The sequence below is a fragment of the Hylobates moloch genome, unplaced genomic scaffold, assembly GCF_009828535.3.
Source record: "Hylobates moloch isolate HMO894 unplaced genomic scaffold, HMol_V3 SCAFFOLD_16, whole genome shotgun sequence".
In the NCBI taxonomy this organism is placed as follows: domain Eukaryota; kingdom Metazoa; phylum Chordata; class Mammalia; order Primates; family Hylobatidae; genus Hylobates; species Hylobates moloch.
Window position 1 is genome coordinate 31,130,736 of NW_026652291.1, and position 11,876 is coordinate 31,142,611.

General features: G+C 44.1%; 1 protein-coding gene across 1 annotated transcript in view; it reads right to left on the minus strand.

The window, feature by feature from the left end:
* Nucleotides 1-5,700: 5,700 nt before the first annotated feature.
* Nucleotides 5,701-11,876, minus strand: part of LIN52 (lin-52 DREAM MuvB core complex component) — a 121,304-nt gene continuing 115,128 nt past the window's right edge. The window contains exon 6 of the mRNA XM_032179582.2: nt 5,701-7,512. Coding sequence (XP_032035473.1) covers nt 7,457-7,512 — 56 coding nt within the window. The 3' untranslated portion in view covers nt 5,701-7,456. The remainder of the gene's footprint in view (nt 7,513-11,876) is intronic.

The window sequence follows — 11,876 nt, forward strand, 5'->3', positions numbered from 1 at the left end:
ACAGAGTCTCACTCTGTCACCCAGGGTGGAGTGCAGTGGTGCAATCTCAGATCACTGCAATTTCTGCCTCCCAGGTTCAAGCAATTCCCTTCCCTCAGCCTCCTGAGTAGCTGGGACTACAGGCACCTGCTACCCCGCACAGCTAATTTTTTTTTTTTTTTTTTTTAAGTAGAGATGGGGTTTTACCATGTTGGCCAGGCTGGTCTTGAACTCCTGACTTCAAGTGATCCACCCGCCTCAGCCTCCCAAAGTGCTGGGATTACAGGTGTGAGCCACCATGCCCGGCCTAGAGATTGTCAATTTTTAACAAATGTGAGTATAATAAAAAATTAAATACTACATGGAATCTGTTTTATAGATCTATCCATCAAGTAATTATGTACATAATGGGTAAGATATGCCACGCACCACTCTCAACACTTTGCAATACTCATTTAATCTCTACAGCTACCCTAGTATAGGTGCTGTTTGCACTCAGGCAGCCTGACTTCAGAGCCTGTGCCCTTATCCATGATGCTGATATGACTCTTTAAAAGTGGAAAAGGTCCTAAGGAAACCAAGGCTTAGAGAGAAGTAACTTACACAAGATCACCCCTGCCTCTCTCTCAAAATCCAAGCACTTACTGTATCTTAGACCAGCAATGAGGCTATGAACACCGAATGTCAAGGCACAGTTCATTCTTTCAACAAATTCTTATTTTAGCACCTATTATGTGCCAGGTAGTTCTGTTTATAACCAAAGATACTGTAGGAAATTGAACAAATTTGGATCAATTCTTTGGCATGTCCCAAAAGTTATTTTTAAAAGTCAAATCTTATCATTATCCTGTGTCTCAGAAAAATGAAGGTAGAAAAACAATGCAACTCTTGATTACTTGAGTTTTTTGGCTCCTTGGATTCTACATAACTGAATCTCCTTTGGTAGTGGAGGTCACTTTCAGAAACATCAGGTATAGAGATCGAGACAGAAAGCACAGGGCAAGAGAGAGATGAAAATATGTGAGTCCAATTCTGCCCCGAACTTGAGTTTAATTGAGATTCCAACTGCCACTCTCCCCTGCATTCCTTTGTCCCTGGCTATGACCAAGTTTACGGCTGTATCGCCCCAAGTAATCCCCGTAATGGGCTGCAATCCTGGGGGAGCTGTTTTTGTTCATTAAGTGGCCAACCTCTGAGCCACATGGAGTGCGGCCAGTTACAGCTTCTTGCCCTGGCAGATGGGCCACTTTTCTGTTTTAAAAAAACAGGGATCTTTCAGGAGAGAGGAGATAGTAGGCAGGGGTTGAGGACACAACCAGAGACATAAAGGTGATGGGTGCTAGAAATGAAGGCCAGAGTGAGGGGGGCAGTGGGTGCCCCTTCCAGGTCATGCAGTCTTGTAGGGCAGAATTCACTCATGTGCTGTGTGTTAGCTTTCTATGAAAGGGTAACTATAGTTGTATAGGGCTTACAGTTTGTGAAGGGCTCAATGTAGTTCCCGGAATGATGCTACTGGTCTGCAGAGGTGGGAGCAGTGAGGGGGCCACAGACAGGAGGCAGCGAATGAACAGAGTGGGGCAAATGGCTGAGAGGGGGCTTCCCCTGAGGGTCAGAAATTCTCAGTGCTTCAGACTCCAGCTCAAGTGACAGGGGCCAGGCTGTGCCCAGAGCAGTTCTCTCAAGCCAACTGACTCTTACCTCTCTGCCCACAGCCCGTGTCTGCTTCTCGAAGTTGGGGAAACATTGCAGCAGCTGCTTGTTGGGAGACCCTGTCCCCTCACTGCACTGCGCCACCCCCTCCCCGCCACCTGTCCCACCACCCCATGTCTGTCCTCTGGTTAGAGTTGTGTGAAGCGGAAGACAATTTGGGGCTTATTAGTGTCCCAGGGAGACATGTAACTTGTGTTGCTGGGACCCAAACAGCAAGAGTCTTAGCGGCAAACTCCAGCCGAGAAAAGACTGAGGAATTGTCTCACCTAATTACAGGGAATGGCCCTCTTTGTGTTTGTGATTCGGTACGGTTGTCCGATCGCTTTTGATCGCTTTTCTCTATTTGCTGGCTCAGGCCATGCTGGAATTGTGCTAATTAGAAGAGAAATGGACAGAGTGATCCTGTCAGCCCTGGTTACTGGTGGGGACAAAGCAGAATATTATTCTGAGGCAGTGTTTTGTGAGGGCCCTTCTTCCAGCTCTCATTAGGAGGAAGGGGCCCACAGGAGGGGAAGGTTCCAAATGCCTGGCCCAGCTAATGGAGCACTGGGGTGTTCCTGTGCTAATTAACAGGCTCTGCCAGCACTCACGCCAACTAGGAGCCTCACAGTTACACCTGGTATCGTCTGAAGCCGCCAGCTGCTCGAGAGGAAAAAGTGCCAGGCAAAGGGTGGGAAGGCCAGTGGCCTCTTTAGGCATAGACAGGGACACACACCCCAAATGCCAAAAAGCTTACATAGATAGGAATAATCAGTTCCAGTCCATCAGAAGTTACAACCGTGGAGACACCACCCTTTGCCACTCTCTGGGGTTGGGGGTTGCAAGACTCTCTGGTGAAACAAAGCCCACATAGGGATCAGGTATCCTTGTAGCTCTCACAAGATGAAGAAAACAGAAAATGGAGAAGATAACCAAATTCTTGGAGATGGAGTTAGTGCAGAAGCTGAGAACTGGTAAGAAACTGTGTTATCTGGCTTCTGCGACCATCCACCTTGGCCCAACTGTCCATTTCCTCACTTCCTGCTCTGCCTGTTCACCTTCTTGTGATGTCTTAATCCTGGAGGAAACAGGACAGGTCAGGGCAACCCACTGGAAATGAAATTTCTCGGCTTCATTTCAAAGCTCCTGTGGAAGTCCAAACACACTTCTGAAGCCACAGGGACAAGGGAATGACTTTCATCAGTTCCATTTTCACTGCCTTGATCTAGGAGAGTCCAGAAGAGCAGCTAGAGAACTAAACCATGGAGCAGTTAGCAAGTGTCCATTTAAAAAATATGACAAAAATGGAAAGATAAAAATGAATGATGGCATTTCAGTATCAACACAATTAATACACTGTGAACTTTAAGTGCTCTAACCTACGGAAGGCAGGCCAAGCAAATCAGCAGAGGCCTAGAATCTGTGAGACTGAAGACAGCAAGAAGTAATGAGAGTGCTGGTAAGAAAAAAATGTTAATAAGAATTTGCAAATGTGTCTCCAAGCTCCAGTACTATGCTTTTCAGAATGTTGCTGCTCACAGCTAACAGATGCTTTACAGGATGGTATTTGGAATGGCAAAGGAAAAGGGAAAAAATATCTGTAGGCAAATAATAAACAATTATTTACTGTAAAAATAGTCTCTAAAGACTTAAAACATTCCTAACACTGTCCCTACTTAGTCAATCAGCCATGCTTTTCTAGATCACAGAAATCTACTGTTCATCCAGATGTCTTTTTTGGAAATAAATGATGGGCCTATGATGAGAAGCAATTTGCTTTCCTTAAAATGAAATGTTTTCTTTAAAAGGGCATATTCTGGTCTAGAGCAGGTAAACTATCAATGGGTAATAGCCGTAGCAGTAATGAGTACTTCCTCTTTTCTAGTTCTTGAACATGGTTGAAAAGGAACCCACACTAAGGGATTTCGTAGATGGCAGATAAATACTTGTTTTCAATCTATCGTGTGTAACCAGAAGCCTGCAAGCAAATAGGTTTTGAACCCCCAGTTCAAAGAAGACACTGAAGAACTAGATGTGCAGGAGACGGCTATACCTTGAGGAGCTTTGAATTTAGTAGGGCTATAAGATATGTACTCAGAGCCAGGCATAGTGGCTCACACCTGTAATCCCAGCACTTTGTAATCCCAGCACTTTGGGAGGCCGAGGCAGGAGGATCACTTGAGGCCAACATGGCAAAACCCATCTCTACTAAAAATACAAAAATTAGCTGGGCATGGTGGCATGTGCCTGTAATCCCAGCTACTAGGGTGGCTGAGGCAGAGAATCGCTTGAACCCCGGAGGCAGAGGTTGCAGTAAGCCAAAATTGCACCATTGCACTCCAGCCTGGGCAACAGAGTGAGACTCTGTCTCAAAAAGAAAAAGTACTCAGACCACTTAAATATAAGGCAGAGTGTGGTAAGAGTCACAGGGATGATATGGGTAAATGCTATAGGAATGTAGGGGAAGGACCATTTCCGGCTGGATCATCAGGAGATTATAAGAAGCATAAGTTTGCTAGATGCAAAATGGATCCAAGACCTTCTAGGAACTCAAAGGCAGGAGCAAAGGCACTCAAGTGAGAAACTGGGAACGTTCAGAGTAACTGCAACAGAGACTTCATATATAGCAGAGGAAGAAAACTAAATGGAAGGGTTGCTTAGGATTACACGCAGAGAGTCTTAAAATGCCGGGTCAAGAGATTGAGACTTTATTAGTAGACACGGGAAGGTATTAAAGGCTTCTTTTTTTTTTTTTTTTTCTTGAGACAGAGTCTCGCTCTGTCGCCCAGGCTGGAGTGCAGTGGCGCAATCTCGGCTCACTGCAAGCTCCGCCTCCCAGGTTCACGCCATTCTCCTGCCTCAGCCTCTCCGAGTAGCTGGGACTACAGGCGCCCGCCACCACGCCCGGCTAATTTTTTGTATTTTTAGTAGAGATGGGGTTTCACCGTGGTCTCGATCTCCTGACCTCGTGATCCGCCCGCCTCGGCCTCCCAAAGTGCTGGGATTACAAGCATGAGCCACCGCGCCCGGCAGGTATTAAAGGTTTCTAAATACCACTTTAGGGTGTTGGGCAGTGGTAGGATAGACTGGAAGGCAGGAGACCAAGTAGATGACTGTAAAGCCCCAAACTATCCATTAAGTATATTAAGGGGGAAAACAGTGGATTATTTATCATTATAGTTATACTTTCTGATGAGGTCTGTGCTTTAAATATCCAACTCGGCCCTCTGAGGAAAAACTCACCCTCCTGTAAAAGGGACATATTTATTATGAAGACACAGAAACCATCACATACAAAGTACAATACTAACATCCTGAAATACATATACGCACATACTGTACATAAATTTATATTATCAATATAAAAATACATCATTAACATTTCTAAGGATGACAAATACAAAACCAATAAATATCGCAATTCTAAAACATCTACTTACATTAAGTGCTGGTGAATAAGATGACGGTAAAAGAAAGAGGCCAAAGCAGACCAGAAAACCAACTACCTGGCTTCCAGTTACAGACTTGAGTTGGTTTGGGGGAGGTATCCCAATCAATTTCCCCAAACGCTGAAAAGTGCCTGATGTCATCAACTCTCAAAAACAGAGCAAAGGAAAAATTTGACATTATGGCACTATTTTTTGGCCACACACACACACACACACACACACACACTCTTCAACCGCATTTAGTGAGATACAGAAATATCAATCGATAATAAGTTTAAATTAAAATCAAAGCCCCTACAACCTAACCTTCTATGTAGCACCCCGGCAGAATGTTTTACTTCTCATACTCATCTTTCCTATCTTGTGTTAAGTCTTTTTTCCTTTCAATAAGTAAAACTACATGGATGGTCAAATGAGAGAAAAATCCAGCATTAATTCTAGCATGAGAACAAGGCACAAATGTCAGAAAATGTTTAATGGATCAGCTGTTAAACTGAAGAGTGCCATGCCCTAGCAAACACTCACGACTCAAAACCATAATTTTCTTGTGTCCAAACACCATCAGACTATTGTCACAGGGATATTCTTTTTTTTTTTCTTTCTGAGACAGAGTCTCACTCTGTTGCCCAGGCTGGAGTGCAGTGGCATAATTTCGGCTCACTGCAACCTCCACCTCCTGAATTCAAGCGATTCTCGTGCCTCAGGCCCCCAAATAGCTGGGACTATAGGCATGCACCATCACGCCCAGATAATTTTTGTATTTTTAGTAGAGACAGGGTTTCACCATGTTGGCCAGGCTGGTCTCGAACTCCTGACTTCAAGTGATCTGCCCACCTCAGCCTGCCAAAGTGCTGGGATTACAAGCGTGCGCCGCCTGGCCGGGATATTCTTTTTTATTTATTTATTTATTTTGAGATGGAGTCTCGCTCTGTCGCCCAGGCTGGAGTGCAGTGGCATGATCTTGGCTCGCTGCAACCTCTGCCTCCTGGGTTCAAGCGATTCTCCTGCCTCAGCCTCCCGAGTAGCTGGGACTACAGGCGTGTGCCACCACGCCCAGCTAATTTTTGTATTTTTAGTAGAGACAAGGTTTCACCACGTTGGTCAGGATGGTCTCGATCTTTATGATCTGCCTGCCTTGGCCTCCCAAAGTGCTGGGATTACAGGCGTGAGCCACCATGCCCGGCCCCAGGATATTCTTTTGTGCAAAGTTTAGGAAACTCCATGCACTTCTTAAAACATCAGATACTGGAGACTGGCTTATATGAGAAATATGGAGAACACATATAATAGATTTTACCCATGGGCTAGATTTTCGGATTTTAACAGAGACAGATAAGTGGTGAAGAACTCCATGAAAGTTGTATTTAAGTCAGAAGATTCTCTTTCGTGTGTGTGTGTTTCTATTATATAGATGAACTATCTCATACGTGCTATCAGAGGGGACAATCCCACCATCCCATAGCATGTTCCTTTAAGGTCAATTAGGGCTTCTAGCTTTCAACCAAATGGGAACTCCTATAAACCACCCCGTTTCTTGTCTTTCAGGCTACATTGACTTTCTTGCTTGAATCTGTAACAGATTAATTAGAACTCAAAAGTCCTTTCCGTCACCTTCACATTGGTCTTTAGACAACCTTGGATGGGCCTTTCACTATACAAGCTAATTCCAGGAGGGACTCAGGGATCCCTCTGCCCGAAGTCAGAACTGGAAGGTGGGGCTGGGAAGTAAGGAATGAAAAGCAAATGGGACTATCATAAGAGTACAGAAGTTTTAAAAAACAGATATACATTTCGAGAAGATTCTGGTTTCTCCAGCTGGGGATTCTGGGAACTTAGTATATACTGGAGAGTTCACAGGTCAGGCTGCATGGTCTGGTCCAGAATCTACTTGGTCTCCGGTCTCCTCACATCATAAACACTTTCTAAGAGATCAAGAACAATTCAAAAGAACCCATCCAATCAACATGTCACAACTGACTGCCATGACTGAGTCAAATCAACCGTAAGATCCTGGGGCTCCTGAATCACTTCCAGAAATGAGAAAGCAGGACTTTGACCTTTAAGAATGATATGCCCTCAGCTGTTACCAATATCCGAGGCTAAGAAGGTTCAAGTCTGAAAGTTGACTGAGTAACTGCAATGATCCTTGGGTAGAGCAGATTCTTCTCTTGCTGCTGAATGTCCTCAGACGCATAGAGTGCCAGGAGCAGGGGAGAGGGCAGTCCTGGAGGTACACCCTCTGGCCTCTCCCAAGCAAGCAGTGAGGTGTGCATTGTTAGAGGTGCACCGGGAAGGGAGCTTGGTTTCGGACCCCAGGACATCCTGTCCGCAAGCAGCTGCTACTTCTTGGGCTTCTCTAGAATATTGAGGAATTTCCCCCGTGTCATCTCTCTGGCTGGAATCACAAAGTAAACAAATGATAAATGAAAACCTAAAATCTGAAAAAAGAATCATAGAAAGATTTTTTTTTTTTTTTTTTTTTGAGACGGAGTCTCGCTCTGTCACCCAGGCTGGAGTGCAGTGGCGCAATCTCCGCTCACTGCAAGCTCCACCTCCCGGGTTCACGCCATTCTCCTGCCTCAGCCTCTCCAAGTAGCTGGGACTACAGGCACCCGCCACCATGCCCGGCTAATTTTTTTGTATTTTTAGTAGAGACGGGGTTTCACCGTGGTCTCGATCTCCTGACCTCGTGATCCGCCCGCCTCGGCCTCCCAAAGTGCTGGGATTACAAGTGTGAGCCACTGTGCCCGGCCGTATCACAGAAAGATTTAATTTAAAAATGCAGATTGATTTAAATTATATATCAAGTTGCTATCACAACAGATTCAATCATCACCAACTAACCTCCTAAAAGGGGGTAAAAACAAACCACTATAGACAACTAAAACTGTACAAAGCTATTCTGAAGTTGGCAATTGAGATACACGCCAAATGACTGGGAAATATTTTATCACCCACCTTTAAACAACCAGGGGATTCCCCCAAAACCTATCTCTGTCTCAAGAATCTAACCTAATACTCATGTTCACTATCTCAGGGGGTTTGCTCTTGGAGCCTAAAATCCAACCAAGATTAGTCTTCTCTGGGTTGCTGGTCTCTGGACATTGATAATCTCAAATCAAAATTAGAGATCATTTACCCTATCTCTCAGCAGTGGTAGTCCCTGGATACTGTAATGTAACAGGGTTTATATTCCCTCAGTGCAGTTCATCTGTGGATGGTGTCATAAAGTAGGGTTTACAGAGCTTTGGTCTTCTCTCCCTTGGCATTGTCAGTCCTACTAATATTTAATATAGCCAGCCAAGGTTTATGTGTCTTTCCCCGGCTTTCAGCACCATCAATCTTTGAATGCTGTAGTTACAAGTGGGTTTATACAGCTACTTTCCTACATATAAGGCTCCAAAATGAAAGTAAAACATTTCTCAATTACAAGGGCCACTCCAGAGGTCCCCCATTTTAGATCTCAGAAAACATAAGTAGTGTAACAGCCCCTTCCTCATCCTCATCCTGCAAGGCCATGTTTTCAGATTTCTCAAATGGATTTAACAGTGCAGAAAGTTTCTGATCGCTGATGGCTGGCTCTGGAAGCCAGGCCTTCTGGAACCATGCAGTTGGCACAGGGTAGGCTGTGTGGTCTCCCAAGAACACATCTCCATCCTGGCCAAAGAAGTGAAGTGGCTAGGGAGGCACCCTCAGGAATTAGAAGGACCTTCACCCTGGCCTCCTTGTTGCCTTTCCCAGGTACAGAGCAAATGGAGCTAGATGAATGGCCTCCAGCTTCCCTCTGCCCCAACTTAAGTTTAAGTTTCTTGTTTTCTTGTACAATGAAGAAATAAAACAACACAACCTCTGGGACCACAGGGAGGCTTTTGTAACTTCAGTCTATACATTCCCCATCTTTCACTAGTTCCTGTGCTCCAACAAAGGGAAAGGAAATTCCATTAACTAGGCATAGAAGCCCAGTGTTGGGTCTTGCCTCATGTGCTCACAACCCCAACCCAGACCAAATCAAACAGACCACTCCTTTCTTCATGGATTTACAGCAAATCCTGTACAAGCAAAGTTCCTATAAGACTTGCATGCAATTACTTGCTTATATAGTTGTCTTCCTCCACTAAAATGTAAAAACTGAAGGCAGACACTGTTTAGCGCTTTGGTCTTCTCTCCTTTGGCAAAAGATCCAAACAATCAGATCCAAACTCCAGAGCACGTGCTCTCCTGTTCACTTGTCATCAGAGATGGCAACATTTCTGATTAATTCATATAGCCCTTATTTTATTCCTCATTTCTTTATCCTTGCTCTGCCGCAGTGCGAAGATTCTTACCGACCTGCTACAGAGTCAGCAGACCTAGTGTCTGCTGAGTAAGTGTTGACTGGATAAATTATAATACACCAAAGAACTAGAACCAAGTAGAAATGCAAAAAATGTTAGTTTCCTTCCTTTCCATCAACAAATATGACTAGTTAGTGGCCCTCAGTGCTCTACTCTCTACATGATGGGAGTCTTTTTAAATGTGCCTTGCTTATTTGGCAAGAAAATCATTTCCCTTAATGCAAATAATGCCAAGTTCATGGAGAGATTGAGGTCAAGAACTAACTACTCTAGAGAAAATCCAATCAAGTACTGTCTTGCCCATAGGAGGTAGCATGGGCTTCTTGCAGAGAACACAGGATTTGAACTCAGTTTAAGTTCCAGCTCTAGCACTTACCAGCAGGGTGACACCTTGGACTGGGCAGATCTCTGAGCCTCAGTCTCTTCATTTGTAATGCACAGCATGTTAATACCCTACTTTTCTCTTGGATATTAGCAATGAACATGCTTGGTATAGTGCCAATCATTAACGAAACATATTCCAGAGGGGTTAAGCTCTCTCAGACTTAGCATTTTCTGAGTGAGTGAATGAATGAATGAATGAATAAATGAATGAACAAACTGCACAAAGGGAGGCTAGCAAACAAAAAACTCCGTTCCTTGGCATCTTTCTTCTCAGCTTGAAGGAAAAGAAATTTACTTATACTTTTGGGCAGATTGGGTCTCACTTATTTCTACTAGATGGGTTATCTGCCTACTCTCAAGTTTAAACATGTAACAAATGATCCTGCAACATGGCTAGAAGCAGGAGCTCTGGAAACCAGACAGGGGCAATACAAAACTCTTCTGGAGAGAACAGAGCCTTGTTCCAAAAATCCTGGGCCTGGAGCACTGCACTGTTCTAACAAATGATTTCTGCCTGCTGACCTTCAGACTCACCAACTCCTTACTGTTTTTCCTCAAATGGGAAAATGACCAATATTTTAAGACTTAGAATTTTAAAAGATCCACACAATTTAAGGGGTCAAAAGGGTTTAAAAGGAAAAATAAATAGATATTCTGAAGTCTCTCAGTGGCAAGCTCTCCTTGAATTTAACCAATCCTATTTAACAACCCTTTTTCCACTCAATCATTCCTCCCCCTTCAACCTAATCCAAGTACACAGAGCTGCAGGAAACCACTGTAAAAGTAGAAGTAATTCAAAAGACATCATCTCCTACATGGGAGGAGAGAAAGTTTTCCTACTCGCCAGTCCCATATAGGAGATATACGAATGTATGACACAGCCGCTCCCTAAAAGAGGGCTGTGCCCTATAAATCAGATGCTAAGCACCAACCCCTTTTTGTGCACACAGAAATTGCTGTGGGTCAGGGGCTGCTTCAGAGCATGTGCCCTCCTGTTCACTTGTCATCAGAGATGTTAACATTTCTGATTAATTCATATAGCCCTTATTTTATTCCTCATTTCTTTATCCTTGCTTTGCTGCAGTGCGAAGATTCTTACCGACCTGCTACAGTAATCACCGCTCGCTAACCGCACCCCCCCAAACCTAGTGAAATTGTTTAGTGATGCCAACCGCGCTTTTAATTTGCAAGACATCAGACACAGAGGTAATTTATACTAACATCTGTTCATTTTTGACTTCTGAAACAAACTCGCACATGCTGCTACAAAATCCCATTAGGAGTAGGGAGACAGCCTTCTGCTACTATTCTGTATTCCTTGTCTACACGCGCACACGCACACATACACACACACCCACACACACCTCTTCTAGTAGGGTCTTATAAATAAATGTATTTTACTCTTAGCTTTTTAAGCTCCCATCAGGAATTTAAAATCTCTTTGGGGAAAAATCTTTAGAGATGACTACTGCCTGCTTACAGAGAAGAGAAAGCCATTTCTATTCCCCACTGCCTAGTTCTGTCCCTTCTTCTTCACAATGGTTGTAGCTTGGTATAATTCTAGAATGAATGGCCAGAGTAAGACTACATGTTCTTCAGCTTGGCACTCCCAGTTCCTCCATTTTCTCCTTGTTCTTTGTTCCCCATAATGTATTATATTATAAAGAAAACAATTCTAGACACAACAAGATTGGGAGGGAGAGTGTTATATAGAGTCAGTGAAATCTGTCAACTATTTTCTTTTTTTTTTTTGAAACAGAATCTCGCTCTTGTTGCCCAGGTTGGAGTGCAATGGTGCAATCTCAGCTCACTGAAACCTCTGCCTCCCTGGTTCAAGTGATTCTCCTGCCACAGCCTCTCAAGTAGCTGGGATTACAAGCATGCACCACCATGCTTGGCTAATTTTTTATATTTTTGGTAGAGACAGGTTTTCACCATGTTGGCCAGGCTGGTCTCAGACTCCTGACCTCAGGTGATCCGCCCGCCTTGGCCTCCGAAAGTGCTGGGATTATAGGCATGAGCCACCTCGCCCAGCCTGTCA